Source organism: Rhinopithecus bieti, unplaced genomic scaffold, assembly GCF_001698545.2.
Source record: "Rhinopithecus bieti isolate Rb0 unplaced genomic scaffold, ASM169854v2 scaffold_12653, whole genome shotgun sequence".
Lineage (NCBI taxonomy): Eukaryota > Metazoa > Chordata > Mammalia > Primates > Cercopithecidae > Rhinopithecus > Rhinopithecus bieti.
Genome location: NW_016807437.1, coordinates 2057804 through 2079404, shown reverse-complemented (window position 1 = coordinate 2079404; position 21601 = coordinate 2057804). Strand labels below are relative to the sequence as shown.

General features: G+C 40.7%; 1 protein-coding gene across 1 annotated transcript in view; it reads left to right on the top strand.

Annotated features, from left to right (window-relative positions):
• The window catches only part of AMOTL1 (angiomotin like 1), a 178329-nt gene that overhangs the window by 113800 nt on the left and 42928 nt on the right, over positions 1-21601 (top strand). Inside the window, 3 exon segments of the mRNA XM_017882014.1 lie at positions 6392-6683; positions 14921-15065; positions 16299-16388. Of these exon segments, the coding sequence (XP_017737503.1) occupies positions 6392-6683; positions 14921-15065; positions 16299-16388 (527 nt within the window).

Here is a 21601-nt window from a genome sequence, read left to right as displayed (position 1 = left end):
GTGAAATGTAATTAGAAATGGCTTCAGAATTGTCAACATACATTATTGTTTAGATTCATTGGTAAAGTGGCCTAATTGTCTCTGCTAGATGTAAAAATTTGGCATGAGGGCTATAAAGTTATGAATGTAGCACAAAGGAAAATTATCTTTATGTAAAATTTGATAAATAAGGAATTCAATATTGTTCAGTAAATGAAAACAGCTAAATCCTGAGTTATTGGCAAAACAAACAAACAAAATTATCTAATGTTAAGGTTCTTAGGAAAACCTGAACACAGGTTACAAAATGGTTAACATTTTTAATAATAACTATCACAGTTTTAATAAGTAATCTGGGTGAAAACACAATTAATTAGATAAATGTAGTGGAATAAATGCCTACAAATAAACTTATCACATAATTTAAAATCTAAAGTTAAATAATACATATTCATTGAATGTCTGGGTCATTTCTAATTTTAAATAAATTATAGAAAATGTTTTCTGAAAAGAAATGTGTTCTTATTTAAAGGAAAATAATTTTGGCTATTCAAAGTTTATTTAAAAGTTATTGATAAAACAAGGTAATGGTAACCAATGTATAAAAGCATTGTAAAAAAATTATAAATATAAAAGGTATTTTGGCAAGAAAGGTTAAAAAGGAAAATAATTTTATATGAGAAAGAATCTTATATGGTAAATTTTTGTCCTAGAATAAAATGACTGGTTAAGAAAGAAGGATGTTCAGGAGAAACCAGAGAGTCCAAGTATGCCATGAATGGTCTGTGTAAGTCATAATAAGATTTGTAAAATAAAGTTTTATGGGGAAGAAAACTATATGATCAAGTTGTCTGTGATTAAAGAGAAATTATTTACAATGGTCTTTCTAGAGATTGCATTTTGATATTTTAAAAAAACACTTATGCACTAAAGAATTGGGTAGTACAATGAAACTTTCTTAAGGTATTGATTTACCCTTAACAAAATTACAAGACATTTTAATTTTTTTAACCCAAAGTTTAACTTTTATTGTGTCTTGCTGTTTCAGCTTTGTCTCCCCTTTTAAAAGCCCTGAAATAGTTAAATATCTCCTTCAACTCAGTTTTGGCTCCCGTAAGTTTTATTCCTCAGGTGCTGTCTGTTTGTTGTGGCCTTATGCTAAAAATATTTTATCCTAAAGGCCTAAAGGAAATGTCTTCTGCAGCATATCAGTCTGTGCTCTTGGCTTTAGATGGTTCTATGAATCTAAAAATTTTCGCTTGTTACCTAAGAAACACTCTTTCTATGTCTAATTGAAGTACCCTTTTTATTAGTTTGACTTTCAGGTTATTGATAATAAATGGACACCCCACAGGGAATAGCAGTGGCACTGCAGAAGATCTTTTCTTTTGCCTTTTTGTAACTGGCCAAACAAACACATTTTATATTTTATTGAAATAAGTACCATTGTTATTAAGTTTTGGTTTGCTTAGAAAAAACTGAGATTAAAAATTTTTTCAAATTAAAGTTATCACATTCATATAACTTTCTGTATTTTGCTCTTAAAGTCCTTGTGTCATTAAGTTACAGAGCTTTGACTTCTGGGTCTAAACAGGACACCAAGTCCTCTTCAGTCTTAAACCCTGACAGCAGTTAAAACCACATCTTCAGATCCGGTAGAAGATGCCAACCAAAATAAACTGTGTTTGTGAGACACAGGGCCAGAAATTAAAGCTATACTCCTCAAGACCCAGAGACTATTGTGGAAGAGGTGGGCATGAGATTGTAAGGGCCAATGTTGAGAGATAAAATTAGTTCAATTTCTCTGTAAATTAACCATTAATACCAAATGACACTGATGCAAGACCAGCATATGAGCCCTGTGTCAGATGAACACGCTTTTTTTTGGAGCATTAACTCACTCCTTCATAAGAGGTTATAAAAGTTATAAAAAGGTTTATGGAAATTATATCTTATGGTCAAGATAATTAAAATTTAATAAATTTACTTACAGAATTTTAAAAGACACATTTAATTGGCCTCATGCTGTCTTTATTAGGGCTTGTTGTTTGGGAAGTTAAATCTCTCAATAAAGGTTTTGCTTTTTTTTTTGAAATCATTGAGTTCAATGATTTGACTCATTTCAATGATTGACTTATTTTATAACAACTTGTGATCCTATTTTGTGATATGAAGTGTTCTAAACTTTTTATATTTGACAGACTTCCAAAATCAAATTTTAACTTTAGTCCTCATTAATCTTTTGATATTAGATCCCTTGAGGTCCAAAAGAGACATATACAGCTTATTTGATGTAATAAAATCATTCAGGAAGTAGTGTCAAATATGAAATGGGGTTTAACCTTCTTTGGATTATATTTATATAAATGTGTTATTAGTGTGTGTTCCAGAATTGTATGAGATTCCTGTGATTCTAATATGTCTTAGTAAATGTTATTAGTAGTAATGGTGATTCTGATCTAAAATTATATGCCACAGAAATAATCCAGTTTCCTTGTCATTTGTGTCTTTAACCATGACTTTCCTCATCTAGTTGTTTCACTTTTATTCTTTTCAAAAGGTATTTTTTATAATCAGCTATAGGACTCTGACAAGTTGTTCTTGAATGCAGATTTCTGATGACTTTGGAGACTGTGACACTAGAATAGAGGAAAAACTTGCAAGACTCCCGTAGAAAGCTAATGTGTTCATAAACATCAAGCAGAACATGAGTTAATTACTAATGTAATTAGACTAATGAAAGACTGAAATAATTTTTTATGACTTTGTTTGAAATGTTGCTAATTCTTTTGTTTCTGCATCCAGAAAACCCTTTTTCTTTGAGCTATTTACAGCTTTTAATAATTGGGTCAGCTACACTCCTGTGAGCAAAATCCGAAGCATATATCTCTCTACCTGATTTCTCCAGAATTTGAAAACTATTTGCAAGTATATTTAATTTATAGCAGTATAGTTAGTTGCGTAAGTTCAGTAAGAATCTTTTTCTTTGTAATAGGACACAATTGGAGACACTGGTTATTTTACCAGGGCTTTCATTGGAATGGCATGCTTTTAGATATAACCAGATTGCTTTAAGGAATGGAGGTTGACTTGTAGAGCCAAATAAAACCCTTTGGGAAAGCTGGACTTATACCTTGTCTACACAGTCCCTGTATAGGTTCCTGACCTGCAGTAAGTAAAGAATGTCACTTTCTGACAGACCCAGGAGCCCTGTTTTCTTGGGCCCTTGAGGTGAGGAATTCACCCAATACAGGTATTTGCAGGCATAGGCTGGACTCAAAGCATTGAAGTCTAATCTGAGATTCCTTGTGAAATAAAGTTCCAGTAAAGTCAATTAAAAAGAAAAGAGCCTATACGGCAATTTTTTTTTTTTTTTTTTTTTTTTTTGCTGACTTTATGCAAATACTCAGGCCAAGTATGGTAAGACCAACACTTATTTTACACATAAATTTGTCTTGTGATTTGTCTTTAGTGATGAGGACTGGAGAGAGAAAATTATGTTTCAAAATAAACTGGACTACACTTATTATTAGATTCTAGTCTTATCTAATGTTTTCCATTTTATTATTTTCTATAGTTTGGACTGAATTCTAAAATTTTCCTGGCTACACGTCTCCAAAGTAATGTTTTTAATTGTTTTTTTTTTTCTTTCTTTCCTGTCCTATTTTCCCTCCATTTTTTTCTTGATTTAAAATCCCTGAAAATGAAGCTGTGCTTTCTTAAAGCCTTGCAAACTGAAGCTAGACAATGTAAGCTTCAGAAGAAAATAACAGCAAGTTATTTACATATATAAACTACTTTCATACCTGCCTATTGATGTATGGACTTCAGAGTAATATGGCCTATATCAGTTTTCCAGGATTGTTCTTCATCTTGTTTGTTTGTTTGTTTGTTTCTCTTCCTCATCCTATTTTCTCTTCATAGGATATGAGATTTCACAACCTACTAAAAATGATCTTTCCTAATAACCTGGCACCTACCTTTCTAGGAGTAAACTGTCCTAGCCATGAGAGAGCAGACAAAACCTGAGACCAGAGGCTCATTCATTTTCTTATAAAATGCTTTTTCTGAAAGATGTGAAAGCAAAATAAATCTCAGAACCCCAAAATCACAAAGCCAAAGGGAAAAGTCAAACTGGGAACTGCATCAGGCAAACCTGCCTCACATTTTATTCTTAAATAAGATAGCTACAAAGATAAAAAAAAAAAAAAGCCACATACCTGCCTCACAATTTGCCCACAAGGAAATTCCTTGTGGACATAGGACAGACACAACTCAAAGTCATCCCTCTGCTCACGTGAGACAAAAGCATATGTTATTAGTTCCTCTGCCCTGTTGTTTCACTAAGCCAGACTAAGGTGTAAGTGACTTTTCTTTTATCCTCCTCTCACATGTAAATTGTGTATTCAGTGAAAAGCTAATCAGAGACTCAAAATAATGCAACCAGTTGTCTCTTTTATCTACTTATGACCTAGTAGCCCCTTCCCCACTTGGAGTTGTCCAGCCTTTCCAAACCAAACCAATGTTCATCTTACACATACTGATTCATGTCTCATGTCTCTCATGTCTCCCTAACGTGTTTGAAACCAAGCTGTGCCCAGACCACCTTGGGCAGATGTGGTTATGATCTCCTGAGGCTCTGTCATGGGCACATTCTTAACCTTGCAAAATAATCTTTCTAAATTGATTGAGATCTGTCTCAGATACTTTTTGGTTCATACCCTTTATACTTCTAAATGTTGTCAGGAGCCCTTGGCTTAGGTTGAAAGAAAATACAGTGATTCTTAGGAAGCAGGTTAACTGAATAGTTAGGATGGAATTGTTAGGAATGGGGACGGGGATGGAAATTCATGATCTCAAAGATAGGAGCTAATACCAAGTATTTGAGCCATGAAGAGACACCCTTATGTGTTCTTTTTAACATGGCTAAAATTAGACTCTTTAGCTCTAGACCTTCCTCACCTCAGCAAAACAAATCAGTTTCTCCCCAAGACTTCTCATTTCATTAAATGGTGCCCCTATCAATTTGTGTAGGGCCCAAAATCCAGGAGTAATTTTTAATTTTCCCAACTTCCCTTCTTCCCGTCCATGATATATACAAAACAAATCCCAATCTCTGAGCGTTTCTCTTCTGCCACTACTCTGAGCTCTCCTCAGTTCTCACCTAGACCACACCTGGGCCTCATTGGACTCCATACGTGTGTTCCTGCCACCATGCACTGCATTCTGTGCACACCACAGGAGAGGCAGCTCTTCCCCTGGCCTCTGTACACTCCAAGGTAAAGTCTGGCCATGGCACCTGCCCATCACTCTAGTCTTATCTTGCACTGCTACTTGCTGGCAGTGCTTCGTACTTCTTGCTTGTGCCAGTGCTAATTCCTGTCTCAGGCCCTGTGCGCTAGCTCAGCATTTCCAACCTTTTTGGCACCAGGGACCCGTTTTGTGGAAGACAGTTTTTCCGCAGACAGTCGTGAGGTTGGAATAGTTTTAGGGTGATTCAGACACATCACATTTATTGTGCACTTTGTTTCTATTATTATTACATTGTCATATATAATGAAATAATTATGCAACTCACCATAATGTAGAATCAGTAGGAGCCCTGAGCTTGTTTTCTTGCAACTAGATCGTCCCATCTGGGTTGATGGGAAACAGTGACAGGCTATCAGGCATTAGATTATTATAAGGAAAAAACAACCTAGATCTCCTGCATGCACAATTCACAATAGGGTTCACGCTCCTATGAGAATCTAATGCCACTGCTGATCTGACAGAAGGTAGAGCTTAGGCAGTAATGTGAACCATGGGGAGCGGCTGTAAATACAGATGAAACTTTGCTCACTCACCTGCTTCTCACCTCCTGCTATGTGGCCCAGTCCCTAATAGGCCACAGGTGGGTACTGGTCCATGGCGCAGTGGTTGGGGACCACTGTACCAGCTGACACCTCCTACCTGGAATACTCCTTTTCCCTACTTCTTTACCCGCTCCGTCCAACCCACTGGTTCTTGTCTGTCAGTGTGACTTCATCTCAAACCACCCCTCTCAGAGACTGCTTCTCTGCCCTCTCAGTAGGAAGTAGCCATGGGGTCATTCCCTGTCACATCACTCCACCTTATCTTTGGAGCGTACTTGTTAAGTTTTGATACTTGGCTTTCTTGTTGGGTGGCTTGCCTGTCTCTCTCCCTAGCATGTAAACGTCTGAGAGCAGGGACCTGGTCTGTCTTGGTTGCTGTTTCCCCAATAGCCGGAATGGTGCTGATTGAGATGGGAGCACAGTGAATACCTCCCACTGGGAAGTGCACTGATGGCCTCTGACTGTGGAAGCCATCAACAGTGCCAGTATTGTTGGGGCTTCCTTCCTGCTCCCACCATTTCCCTGGGCTCTAACTGCTGCCTTCCATTGCCTTGCAGCCGCCCGTGCCAACTTCCGTTCCCGTCAACCATGCAGCAGCACAGCCCCATGTCCTCCCAGACCTCCTCCACCAGCGGGCCGCTGCACTCTGTCTCCCTGCCGCTTCCACTCCCGATGGCCCTGGGCGCTCCACAGCCCCCGCCCGCTGCCTCCCCCAGCCAGCAGCTTGGTCCAGATGCCTTTGCAATTGTGGAGCGAGCCCAGCAAATGGTGGAAATATTAACAGAGGAGAACCGGGTGCTTCACCAGGAACTTCAGGGTTACTATGACAATGCCGACAAGCTCCACAAGGTACGTGACTTCCCTGGGGAATGGGAGGGAGACAAAATTCTTTACCTGGTCACGGGGAGTTGATGCACTGACTGACTTGCCAACATTGCACTAGATCCCTTTTTATACTAGACCCTTTGCAAGGCTTTAGGGAGACGAAAATAAATATGACCCAGTTCCGACCTTGGAGGAGCTTACATTCCAAAAAGGGGAGAGAGTTGCATATGCTAACACCTTCAGTAAGAGTGTGAAGGGTCTACTGTAGGAACAGCAGAGGTGGCTCTTGATCAGAGACTCTGAGGCTAAGTAGGATTACCCCACCTGGACAAATGTAGAAGAGGGAACACGGAGAGTAAATAACATGGAGGAGGCCGGGTGCGGTGGTCCATGCCTGTAATCCCAGCACTTTGTGAGGCTGAGGCAGGTGGATCACTTGAGCCCAGGAGTTTGAGACCAGCCTGGGCAACATGCCAAGACCCTGTCTCTACAAAAATTAGCCAGTCATGGTGGCCCATGCCTTGTAGTCTCAGCTACTCGGGAGATCACGTGAGCTGGGGTAGCATAGGTTGCAGTGAGTTGAGATCGTTCCAGAGTGAGACCCTGTCTCAAAAATAAAAAATAAAACCACATAGAAATGAAGTGACAGATACCAAATTTTCCTTTACATTTAGGAATCTCAGACAGGAACCTTGTGTTGTCATGTTCATTTCATTAGCTGGTCTTTGCAAAAAGCAGTCTTGCTTCAACATGAGAGGGTCAAGAGTACAAGTTATTGTGTGCTTTCTGCATGTTTGTGACTTACCAGGTGGGGAGATGCTGAGTAATTCCAGCCTGTGTAGTTACTGTTGGAATATTTAAATGTATGGTAGCCATTATTCTTAGAGATTTATGCTGAGAGCCAAAGTAAATAGGGGAAACTCCAGCAGGAACAAGCTGTTGCTGGGCAGTGATTTCATGATGACCCTCAAGTCAGCATCCGATGTGCTGCAGGTAGGGTGCAAGGGGGTTGGGCAAAGGTAATAGGATGTTTTAGGGCAGGATAGCCATAGAGCACTTGAGTTTCCTTTCCGGGGGTGAGGAGGCACGTGTAGTAGTAGTGATCCTCTAAGAGTAAGTGCGGGCTCTTCCCTTGGCAATAAAGGGCTTCTGTAAAGTTAAAGTATAGGAGTATAAACCCCATCTGACTACAAGAACATTGTCACTTTGGCTCTATGTGACAGTTAATGCTCCAGCTGGCCCATTTAGTGTTCATGAGTTAGTGCTGGTTTCACAGGTCAAGCTGGTGATTTTGCTGGTCAAGAGTTTTAGAGTAGTAGGCTCTGCTTGCTTCCTGAGGGCTGTCAGGGAGCAGTGGATTTGATGGTGCATATGTTTCCAGACAATTTTTCCCAGCATGTTTGTGCAGAGCTTCCACTGAAAAGGTCTGGAGCTCCCTGGAGTCAAGACCAGACTTGGCTGAGAGAGCTTCGGCTGCCTTTATTGGAGGGGAAAAATGAGAGCCAGAAACAAACAGGGGCTGTCTAAAGATTGTGGCCTCACTCCCACCCCCTCTTGCACCCTTAGAAGTTGGGAAATAGGTGTGTTGTCTCAGCCTTCAGCCTATAAGACACTGTACAGGCCCAAGCTTGCCTCTGACATTTTTGGGCAGCTTCCTTTTAGTATGGTCTGAAAATTGGGAAGTGCAGACTCAGCACTTCTTGGGAAACAAGCATCTCTTTCTTCTCTCCTAATAAAGCTCCAAGGCAGACATGTCCAGAAGCTATACAGACCCACTTGAAGGCAGAGTTTGGTGCTGGGGTTTTTCCCATGGCTGTTTCTGAAGAGTTACACAAATGGTGCAGACATTGGAGGTCTTGTTATTTTCATTGCCTTTTATTAACATGTACTTTCTTTTTTTTTTTTTTTTTGAGATGGAGTCTCACTCTGTTGCCAGGCTGGAGTGCAGTGGCGTGATCTCGGCTCACTGCAATCTCTGCCTCCTGGGTTCAAGCGATTCTCCTGCCTCAGCCTCCCGAGTAGCTGGGACTACAGGCACGCACCACCATGCCTGGCTAAGTTTTTTTTTTTTTTTTTTTTATTTTAGTAGAGATGGGGTTTCACCATGTTGGCCAGGATGGTCTTGATCTCCTGACCTTGTGATCCGCCCGCTTCAGCCTCCCAAAGTGCTGGTATTAAGCATGTACTTTTTATTGACCTATAACATACATCTCTTTCTTGATTTTGATGCACATTTTCATTTTGAAAACTAAAATGGTTTAATCTCCCAGTGTCTCAATATTCCTGCACCAAGGATGGTTCTTAAAAGTTGTGGCCAAAAGGATTTTGATGACTTCTGGAAGAGGAGACAAATCAAAATCTGTGTCCCTTCGTGAACCCAAAACTTTTTCAATCCCTTGAATGTTATAAGTTGTTCTACAAGTACAGTAAGTCCTCACTTAATAACATCAATAGGTTCTTGGAAACTACAGTTTTAAGCAAAGCCAACTTTTTCCTCATCAACATCACAATGAAATGAAGTTGAAAACACTGATGTTATTTGGGGGCCTGCTATGTGTCATTTTACTTAAAAGTTGCAGTTTCCAAGAACCTGTCAATGATGTTACATGAGGACTTACTGTACTACATTAATCTGTCATATGTAAAACTGGAATTATCTATTCAAAACCTCAGATTTTGATGGATACTTGCCATGCTTATCACAAGTTGGATTGCTGTTCTCGACAACGAGGATCAAGAGACACAAGAGTTGCATGAACTTCGTGACGTATTGGGCCTTGCGTTCCTAAGGTCACCCTAGTCCCAGATCCTCCCTCATCCCCAGCTTTGTCATTCAGCATTCTTAGCAGCTGCCTGAGCCTTAGGTCTGGGGAGAGGGTGGTCAGATGAGGTGACAGCTTTGCTTCTCAGGGATGATAGCTGCCAGTTCTCCTGGCATGGATGTGACCCCTGTTTTGGGTCAAACTGCTGCACGATGTTGTAGGATATGACCCCGCTGTGCCCACAGTTTGATCCCATCTGAGTTCCTCGCAGCATTGAGAATGTTTTGGCCCTTGCAGAGATGCATTGTAAGGGCAGAACTAAAAATAGATGAATTTTTAATTGCAGAGTTTAGCCTATGCATACTGTGCCAGGAACACAGCAGAAGAGAATGATTAAATTCAGAGACTGTCAAATCCCAGCCTAGATATGAAGACCCTGTTTCCAAAGAGGCACAAGGTAGTGATTATCACTGTTAATGTTGGAATGATGGTCAGGGACCCCCAGAAAGAGCTGTTGTTTTCAGTCTTTCCTTTTGGTTATGTTTTTCCCATTTTTTGCCTCCCAGTTTCTCTGAAACTTAATTAACGATGGAGTCTCTACCAGGGCCAGACTGTGGGCTGTTGAGTGGGTTGGCCTCGAAAGCCATCAAGGAATAGACAGGCATTTGATGGGAGAGGGCCAAGCATTAAGTTACCCCAGGCTTGCTTTAGTGAAGACCCTCTTTTGTGAGTGAAACAAAGGTGGCTTTGATTGGGCAGTCCATGGCTTGCACAGCATGCCTTTCTTTGGTCCTGCGCATCCCTGAGTGTTGCACGTGAAGGTGCTCAGGGAAAAAACCAGTATCTGGAGCTTGGAATGGCTGAGATTTTCTCAGGGCCTTCTCTGTCCATTTGCTTATTTTCTGCTCTGCTTGTAGTTCTGTCTCTGGGACATCGAGTGTATTTCTGTGATTGCAGGGATTCTTACGGCCTGGCCTAAGAGCTCCCTGACACCTAGGCCAAAAAGGAGAATGAGAGCTGGGAAGGTAAACCAAGATTCCCCTCCTGCACTGTACTCAGAGTCTGAGCTGGTCTGGATAGTTTTTGTGTCAAACCATCCTATCTAACCCTCCTGTATCTTTAACAAATATCAGAGGGTGCTTAAGATGTTCTGAACATGGAGAAATAGAAAGAAGAAGGTGTGGTTTTACTCTGAAGGAGTGTACAGTCAGAAATAAAAAGCTTCAGTCTTAAAATTCTTAAAATGAGTCTACTTCAACTTCCCATTCCTTCGTAATCCTTGCATCATTCTCTGAAAGGAGTTGTTCATCTTTTACTTGAATGCTTCCAGAGAAGAGAAGCTCACTAATGGGTATACTACACTTCTGGAAAATGTACTTAGGAAATACTTCTTTATGTTGAGTCAAAATGTGCATCTCAGCCGGGTGCAGTGGCTCATGCCTATAATCCCAGCACTTTGGGAGTCCAAGGCAGGCGGATCATTTGAGATCAGGAGTTCAAGACCAGCCTGGCTAACATGGTGAAACCCCATCTCTACTAAAAAAAAAAAAAAAGAAAATACAAAAATTAGCCAACCATGGTGATGCCCCCCTGTAATTCCAGCTGCCCTGGAGGCTGAGACATGAGAATCACTTGAACCCAGGAGGTGGAGTTTGCAGTGAGCCGAGATTATATCACTGCACTCCAGCCTAGGTGATGGAGTGAGACTGTCAAAAAAACAAAAAACCCTGCATATATTTAACTTCCTATATTTACTCATAACTCTGTCCTCTGCAACCATACTTTTTTATTCTATTTTGTATTGTTATAATCGAGTATCTGAGACTGGGTAATTTATAAAGAGGAGTGGTTTATTTAGCTCATGATTCTGCAGGCTGGGAAGTTTGAAAAGCATGATGCTGGTATCTTCTTAGCTTCCAGCGAAGGCTTTTATGCTGTGTCACAACGTGGCAGAAGGTCAAAGGGGAAGCAGGCATGTATAAAGAGGCAAAACTTGAAGAGCACATCCTTCCTCATAACAACCTGCTGTCATGGGGACTAATCTATTCCTGTAAAATTCAGTCTAATCTCACTACTGCAAGAAAGGCACTAAGCCATTCATGAGGGACCTGCCCCCATGACCCAAACACTTCCCACTAGGCCCCACCTCCCAATGTCACCACACTGGGGGTCAAATTTCAACATGCATTTTGGTGGGGACAAACCATATCCATAGCACTCACTAAAGGAGATTAGTCTTTCTCTACCATTACAGCTATCAGTTCTCATAGGAATTACCTTGTTCTGAACTAAGACCCTTGTTTTTTTCTCTAGGTCCCTTCTAAGCACATAACCATATGTCAGGTCTTGATTGTTTTAGGATTTGAGATAGTAAACTATATCGTGGTAGGGATCCTGAAGTTTCCTTTGACAGTATGCAGAGGGAAGTTCTTTGAGTAAAAGGAAAGAATGCATGATTCAGTGTCCAAGTCTGTCTGTAGAAGTTACACATTTAAAGATTAATTAATCAGTCAGTATTTTGTCATGGGCAAGGCAGAGTTCTAGGACAGTAAGAGCTATTCTACCCTCAAGGAGTTAGCAGTCGAATCAGAGCCACAAAGTGTAGATGCAGATTAGAATTCCAGTGAGGGAAATACAACAGATAAAAAATACTATAAAATCAGACCAAGGGAAGGATCCCTGTGGGTGTAGGTAAGGAAGCATTGCTAGTTGTTCTGGTCTGGAAGCCTGAACACCACTCATCGTGGATGCCTCAGAGTGTGTGGTACTCTCAGCTTCCCTGGTGACTTGAAGATGCCCTTTGGTCTTGATGGGGACTGTTCCTGTGACATGCCCAGCTGTCTGAAAGCAAAGGCCACCTTTTATAGATAAAATCAGCAAAGAAGTGTGAGTGTGTCTGGGAGCCATCTCTTTGGTAAATAAAATTTGAAGACAGGATCATAATTCATGGTGAGGCTATGAACAGGATTTAGGACATACTGTCCTCTGTGCTGCTGCATTGCTAGTGGTTCATGATATCTGTGGACGAATCAGAAAGGCCTTGTTGAAATGAGGGAACCAGGGAAGAACCAACTCTGGTATAAGGAGGCCTTTGGGAACATAAGTAGGTACCAAAAGGAGCCTTGGTTTTCTCAGCTCAGCTCTAGTTGGCTGCCGCTAAGCAGAAGCCCTCATGCCCTCCAGCCTGTTCATCGGCCTCTTCTCAGCCATATCCTGGCTCCTCTATAACCTCTGAGGGTGCTGACCACAGTATCTCTCATTCCTTTAAGTTTTTGGCTTCTAGGCTCCTATGGCTCCACTGGGTTCGGTCTTTTTCCCTGGTGCCCCTCCCCTCCTTTGGCATGAATGCTTTTTTGGCCCTCTAATTTTCTGTTTATCTCCCTGAGTGGTCTCTGCTTTCTGATGTCATCTGTCATCTGTGCATTGAGGACACCCCAGCCACTCTCCTGGCTTTTAGACTTGTATGTTCACCTCCTAACTGGAAATCTTCACCAATATGTGCAGCAGGTTCCTCAAACATGGTATCTCCAAACCCAGACTGGTTTTCTTTCTTTAGTGAGCTTATTTCTCTTATAATCATTTATCTTGATTGTCTCCTTACCCCATCTTCTAAGCTGTGAATGTTTATGTTGTATTTGCTTGCCTTCTTCCTTACTGTCTGCACCCAGTCACCAAAACCTGCTGATTCTATTCATTAGTGTTTTTGGAATTTGCCCTTTTAGTGTCATAGTTCAGGCCCTTGTCATCTGTCATTGAGCTATTAACATTTGCTTTTTACCTGGATATCTCTTCTACCTCCTTTCCCACAAACCCCCACCCTCCAACCCCATCTGTTAGTGTTGTCTCTATGAGAACTTGGATGAGATCAGAGTTAGAATCTTCCTTCCCCAGTACCTCTCACCCCCACTAAGCCTCGCCTGCCCATAATTTAAAGTCCTTCCTTTTGGCCCTACCTCCTGCCATTTCTACCTTGCCCTCATCCCTGGACTACCATTTCTCTGAAATAGTTACAGGCCAACTTAAGACTCTTAGCTCCTAAAGACCAGGAATTGCCTTCCTTATTTCTGTATCCTTATCATCTGGAAAAACACCTGACGTGTAAGCAAATAATGAACATCTGTTCGGATATATATTATTTGTAGGAGTCTTGGCAGGGACTTTCTGATCTGGGCAGTTGGGGCTCAGAAAAACGGGTCCCTGGCTCCTGGTGCCATTGCTGCCCTATGGAAGCACTGAAAACATGGCTCTGATCTGGGACCCAGTGAAGGGCGCTAGTGCTTTCAACCCCATCAGTTTTGCCTTTGATTCTGACCTTAGCAGCATCTCATCAAGCATCCGTCCATGTTTGTAGGCACCCTCACCTGGTCTTTACCCTTTCTCTTACATTTATGTTACATAACAATCCAATGGGATTTACTGATATTGACATCAAAACCACACTGTTATATCAAACTCCTGTTAGAATAGAGCTACTTGTTATCAATTTATATGTGCCATAGATTAAAGGCTTCCCCAGTTAGTTTTTGATTTAGTGAAATATTTTTTTAAATGGTTTTAATTTCTTGGCTATCAATTCCTGAATATAAAGAGGTTTTCTGTGATTCTGTGATATATTTGTTTATGATTAGGTACATGTCCATTAATCCTTTTTTTTCTTTTTTTTCTTTTTTTTTTTTTTTTGTGAGATGGAATCTCACTCTGTTGCCCAGGCTGGAGAGCAGTGACGTGATCTTGCTCACTGCAACCTTCGCCTCCCAGGCTCAAGCGATCCTCCCACCTCAGCCTCCCAAGTAAAGTAGCTGCGGTTACAGGTACCCACCACCATGCCTGGCTAATATTTGTACTTTTAGTAGAGGCGGGGTTTCACCATGTTGGCCAGACTGTTCTCAAACTCCTGACCTCAGGTGATCCACCCACCTCGGCCTCCCAAAGTGCTGGGATTACAGGTGTGAGTACTCTGCCATATAGATAATTTCATAGACAAAGGAATAAAAATACAAGGTAATGAAACCTTTCCTCCAGTGGATTTTATGTTCCTTTGGGGACATACAGATAGGAGTGTCTCTGGAAAGTGCACTGTACTTGGAGTCTGGAACTTAGGTTCTAATTATAGTCCTTTAGTTTTTTTGTGCTTTAATATTTTCCTGAGGTTAACTGGGAATAATCATAATAGCTATAAATTGCCATTAAAGGTGTAAGAGATTTAAGTTATGTTTTGATTTACCCCTTTCTAATATTGGTACAGAGGGACTTTTACAAGGTGACATCAGACAGTACGGCCAGACTTGTGAGCCTGTAATTTACAGGATCCTAATGTAGTCTTTAGAGAGCAGGTGGGGGAGTGAAATCGATTATACAGTTTGGTACATATGAAACTTCAGATACAGAAAGACTGCATTGAAGATACAGCCTTCACACTGCAATGTCTAAGAATCCATTTTACCAAGACATCAGCATGAATGTCAGAGGTACCACTTTAATGCCAATTCTTTCTTTTAGTTTGAAAAAGAACTTCAGAGAATTTCGGAAGCCTATGAAAGTCTGGTCAAGTCTACCACCAAGCGAGAGTCACTGGACAAGGCGATGAGAAACAAATTGGAAAGCGAGATTAGAAGACTTCACGATTTCAACAGAGACCTCCGAGGCATGTTTATTCATGTTCTCTCTACCTAAACTACCTGTGTAGCTAAAAGCACAACTTTGAGGCCAGAATGCTTTGCCACAGGTGCTATTCTGCCTGTTGTATATTTCAACCATTTGGGGAAGGGAGGAGGTGCTCAAAAAGCAGAATTGTTCTTTTCTGCCTTGTGGGTTGTATATTGCAGCATCGAGCTTTGGAAGTGACAGCCTGTATGCATGAGTCTGTGCAAGGAAAGGATTCTGTTTGTGGCTCCTTCTTGCTTTAAAAGTACTCAACCGCGATTCATGGCTGTGAGAATCTGAATGTTTGAAAAGATCAATGTTAAACGCACAACCCTTTCCACATGGGGCTGTCATTTGGTAGCACGCTTTGAAAAGCAGCACTTAACTATTGCTAGGTGGACCATAGAAGACAGAGCTAGACATATTTTCCCTCTGGGGGAAAAAATCCCCACAGTTGTGAAATAAGTAGACAATAAACTCGCTGAAAGATAGGAGCCACCTGCTGTTGGATTTTGGCCATCTCCAATGTGCACAATGAGTTAACCTATAAATGTTACTTTACCTTCAGCCAAGCCATTTTCAGTTGCTTCATATGTCAAAATACTCCATGTCCTGGTAGTACCCAGTAGTAGATCCCACCTTTTCTCTTGCTACAAACTCTTATGGATTGGGTGTCATCTGCATCCAGTGAATACTTGTTGAGTTGTATTATTTATTGAATAATGAAAGATTTACCAAGTGGTTTGAGCAAACATAGAATTTGCTGTGTACAGTCTTTGTACATTAGGTCATTTTGACTTTTTTTGTTATTTGTTATTTTTATTTCTTTGATTCTGAGATACAGAGAGCTGTCACTGGCTAAAATATATAGCTGATGATCAAGATTAGACTAGGGGTGGGTTTGAGGCCAAGGAGACTGTCTTTGTGAACACTTCAAATCAGGTTTGCTGGCCTTGAAGGCAGTGAGGTGGTTTTTCTCAGCACCTGTCCCTAGCTGCATGCTGCTGGTGCATGTTATTTGTCTTTAGATCGCATAAAGACACAGTGTGGCATCTGAAGCCTTTTCTTTTGATATTTTGGGACATAGTTACTGTCTGTCCCCAAGTTGTTCAGTTTTGAGCTCCTGCATGAGCATCCCTTCCTCCCCAGCTCTTGGCACCTATTTCATTTCTTGGTTAGATGATGACTTCAATCCATATACATTTCTTTGTAATCATTTCCTCTCTGTTCATAGATCGACTAGAGACTGCCAACAGGCAGCTCTCCAGCAGGGAATATGAAGGGCACGAAGACAAAGCTGCAGAGGGGCATTATGCTTCCCAGAGTGAGTTTCCACTTATTTATTTATCTCAAAGTTTGTTTGTTTAAAAACGGGGGCCTGAGGGAAGAATCGTATTAGTTTCAAGTGGGTTTTGTGCTGTTGGCTTTTTGTTTGTTAATTTAGCATACAACCTATTGGCCTCAGATGAGGCCCTCCTAGGTCTACCCGAGACAAAGCTGAGGTCACTCTATGTTGCTTTAGTAATGTTTATTCTATCCCTCTGACCTACAGTTTCTCTCTGTCTCTCTATAATACCCTTCAAGCAATAGCAACATCACAGCATGTCCTGGCACTCACTAGATAAGTTACAACCCTATTTCTTCAGAAAACGGAAGGTGGCCTAGTGATGGGGTTTGGTTCTCTCTAGGGAGGTTTTGTCCTCATGTAGGTTGTGGAGTTCTAGACTGGCTGCCCCTTGCCAGTGTGCAAGCCATCTGAGTGATCGCATTATATATCTTCATGCGTGACACTCATTTCCAGAAGTTGCTGAGCCCATTTCAGCCAGGAATAATGAATAGTTGCTTTGTAAGCCTTGATTTATTGGGAGAATATTTTATTAATTTTAGCAGAGGCAAATGATAGAATCAAATCGATTTTGAGAAACCATTGGTCAAAGTTTGAATTTCTACAGATTCATTACACTAGCAAGAAATTTTAAAATCCAACTGTCTTTTTTTGAAAATTGAATTCATATCTATATCATAATTCTTGATAAATTATGAGTAAGTGCTCACAAAGTTAAGACAATTTAGAACAACAAAAAGTAATATATTCAGACACTAGCCGTCTGTCTTATGATAGTGGTCTTCTGACGTGTGGGTTCCTCAATGCCGCCCTACATTTTAAAGACTGGAAAATAATTTGTTAAATTTTCTAATTTCCAATACTGTTTGGTTAGGTTTAACCTCCTGTGTGTCCCCCAGATTGATTCATGATTGCATTCTGGCTACTAATACTAGCTCTATTTTTTAAATTCCATTTTTTGCAGATGGACACTAATACTGTGTAGGGCTTTTGCCTAGGATACCTTTGTGGTCTCAGATGGTTGGCCCATGTTGCAGATTCACATAAAAGGCTGTATCCGCGCTTTGAATTACTTGGTTTTGTAACAAAATTTATCTTATATCTCTTCCCGTGGGTGCAGTAGATCTCACCTCAGTTTCATTTGAAAGGTGAATTGTCTTTACTACTTGCCTTTAGGATCGTGACACGTTCCTTCTGGATGACCACATGCCTAGGTATAGTTAGTGTCTTTGGCAGGTATGTCAGCAATGCTAGTGTTATGCACTCTGTGGATACTTTGCCTTCTTGTCGGGGGACATAATTTGATCACTTAGTTCAGGTCAACATGGAAAAGCCAGTCAGTTTCACCTCATGGGCATTGTTCTGGCCTCCCAGCCAAGGCTGGTATGGAATAATGGAGTAATAGGGTTTAGTGCTGCGTGAACTCAGAAATGTTCTTCAGAAAGACTTGAACCTTCTGGCTCAAAGCTGAAACATCAATTATCAAGCAAAGAGGCCCTTCCAGTTTGACGGGGAATTATTTGTTCTGTGCAAATATGCTCCACTGTGTTCTGAAGGCAAAAACAAGAGACCAGAGGCATTTTTCAACTGCTTAAAGGATCGCAGTGTCGATATGTCGTGTAATTGAATCCAGGCAGAGCATTTGAAGCGGTTTGTTAATGGTGATACCTAACCATTTTTCTTATACCTAATCTTTTTAGGACACTTTGTGCCTTCACAGCTTTATAATTATTTACATTAGTTTTTCCTCTCCTAGTGTGGCCAAGGGATGGACTCAAGATGTTATTTCAGATTTATAGTTAGGTTGTTTTCTTAGTGAGTTGTAAAAATTCTTTTATTAAGTAAATTAGCATGTCCCCCACATATATATGTCACAGATATTTTCTCCAGTTGTTTTTAATCTTTATTCTTTATTTTATAGAAGATGTTTTTAAGTGACCATATTTATGCCTTCTAGGTTTTCTGTCCTGCTTAGAAATACTTGTTACCCTCCCAGGTTATAATAATATTCACCAATGTTTTCTTGAAATTATGAGTGTGATTTCATTGTTTCCAAGGCACATATTTAGGAAGCTAACTTGGGAGGCAGAACAGAGGAGAAATTCATGAGGGACTATCCTACAGGCAAGGAGACTAGTTAGCAGGTATTTCAGTACAGTATCTGGGGAGGAGATGGAGAGGTCATGAACTAAGCCAGTGGAAATAGCGAGGAAGAGTAGGGGACAGATAAACAAATGATAAATTAGTAGGACTTGGTTGACCAGTTGAATGATGGCAGTGAGAGAAAGGGATGTGACTGGAGCAGCTGGATGGATGATCACCCTTTACCAATAAAATGCAGCAGGAGGAGGTTGGGATTAGATAATGACTTAAGGTTTGAACATGTTCGTCATCTCACCTTGCAACCCAGAGCTCAGTGAACAGGTATAACAATAGGTGCAAAGATACGCAGAAGGTTGGATGGTGCTCTCTGGCAGGCTTTCATTTAGCATGTGGGTACAGAATGGCAGGCATGAATTACTGCCTCTCTTCCTAGTTATTAATGTGTTCCATTATCTGTGTATTGGTTCAGAAACCCTATTGTTAGAATAAATTTCAAACCCCTAGTGATTATAATTATAAATATTGCCCACTTAAGGGAAGCCATCCTTTTCAAGTGAGTTTTTTGGAATTCTAGCACTTGGTTAAAAGAAAGGCAAGACTGCAATAAACGTTGCATCTCGGGCCGGGCGCGGTGGCTCATGCCTGTAATCCCACCACTTTGGGAGGCTGAGGCGGGTGGATCTTGAGGTCAGGAGATTGAGACCATCCTGGCTAACACGATGAAACCCTGTGCCTACTAAAAATACAGAAAATTAGCCGGGCGTGCTGGTGGGCGCCTGTAGTCCCAGCTACTCAGGAGGCTGAGGCAGGAGAATGGCATGAACCCGGGAAACGGAGCTTGGAGTGAGCTGAGATCGTGCCACTGCACTCCAGCCTGGGTGACAGAGCAAGACTCCGCCTCAAAAAAAAAAAAAAAAAAGGTTTTATCTCAGGGTAATACATACCAAGAAGTCAAAGTTAGGTTGTGAAGCTCCTACCAGCCACCTTGGCAATGGGAGAGTCAGAGGGAAGGGGGAAGTAGAGAATAACATGCTCAGCTTTTCTGCTAGGTGTTCACACAGAAGCTAGGCATCCAAGTCTAAGAACACTCAACCAACTCTTGCAGTTCAAGCAGGAGGTGGGACTTGAAAGATCTCCCAGTTAATGGAGGGAAGAAGTCCTTCCTGGCCAGATTTAAACATTTCCCTCTGCTCAGGGTAGTTTTCTTCTAAAAACTGAACTCTGCTCTTAAGTTGGAGTTTTATGAAGGCCTTGGTGGACTGCCTGAGTAATGACTACTTAATTCTAAAGACTGAAGTGGACATGAAACAGGCTCATTGTGTTCTCCCCAGTCATGAGATTTGTCTATACCAAAAATCTTGAGGAATTAAGTGCTTAGGAGCTTGATGCCCTTGAGGAATGTTTTTCCCCTGTCACCTCATGGTATTGTAACATTCTCTTTGGAGGAATTCAACTTTTTGTTTGTCTGTGAATTTTCTGGTCTTGCTTGTTTGTTTTTCCAAATGTTTTTATAGCTTATAGAATGGTGATGTCAAAGCCAAATTGCTCCTGAAAACCAGGGCCTCTGGCCAACTCCTGTTTGGTCTGGCTGTGAGAAACTCGGGCTTCTTTGTGCCTCAACTTAACTAAGGTTCTCATTTTTCCTATTCGTTTGTCACATACACACATGCACACCACAGGCAGGTTACTGTCTGCTAAAGGCAGAACCCTTGAAAATACCTCTTACCATTCTTAGCTGTGTCTTCTCAGTCACGGAAACTTTTTAAAACTGTTTCTTTCTGAAAATGGATAGCTCTGCAGAATTCCCATCAGCTCTAGGCCAGAAAGCCAAGAATAAAACATTAGATGTGAAGAAACTGAACTGGTAGAAATGAAATTTCATTTTATTGGGGTTTTTAAATAGATAATGTTGGAGCTTTGTCGTATTCTTGAATTGAGTGGGACCTGATTAGCTCTGGCATGTTTGCGTTATCCTGGAATAAACCCAAGTCATGTTTAAAAGTTGCACAAGAGCCTATCTCCACCACTTTGGGATTTGCTTGGCACTGCAGGTTCAACATATCTGGTTAAACTCAAGTTTGTATAAGTTAAGATTCTGGCTGTTAAATGCTGCGCCTCTCATCATTTAACAAGAAGAATTCTTGGACATTCAATGATTTGTTTAAAACAACATATTGATGAGTCATGGGTGTAAATGAGTCAGAACTATATGCATTTGATTTCCCTTAAAATTCTTGTGGGTTTAAAAATTAACAGAAAAAAAATGTGTTGGACCATATTGTTTTAAAAATAATAATTTGCTGTTTCAGTGTAGCTGGCAATCATCATCTTACCCTTGAATCTTATTTTAGCTATTTTCATTTTCTGTCTCTTATAGAACCTAAAAGAGACTAAAATAATTTCCTAAGAGAAAATCCCTCCTGGTTTTTGTATTTCTATAAGGTCTTGTGTGAACCACAGATCAGAAATTAAAATGACATAAACATTTATTCTGTTGACCCACATAGAGCATAAGGAGATTATTCTGAATCCTCATTAGGGTTCATTACATCAGACGCTGTGGGTTTCTATCAAGCATCATTAGGAAGGAAGGCTAGATGTTGTCACACGTGAACACACTGATTTACCGCCTCTCATGGGTCAACCGGCACTAGTGCTTGCAGCTCCTCCTGACTCTGGGCTCCTTGGGGTGAAGCTCCTGTTACAGCACTTATTCTGCAATCTGTAAGGTCATGATTTATTTGGGTGACACTCTACTAAATGGGAGAACTGTAGACTTTCTTTACCAGTATTCATCCCCCACTAAAACCCTTTGCATCTTCATGTACCTGGCATCCAATTATTGTTTATTGAGAGAATGAATAAAAGTGGAAAATCCTAGTGACAATAGGCTTGAAATTATCTTTATGCAGCATCAGTATAAAAATATCCTTTTAAACTCAATGTTCCAGTCATGTTGAGAGAAACCCCAGGTAATCCTCTGTTATTTCAAGACATTAGGGCAAAATTATTAAACAAACTACTGTCAGAATAAAAGCAATTTGAAAATAGCTGAATTTCTTTTCTGCATTCTTTCTTCCTTTTTTTTT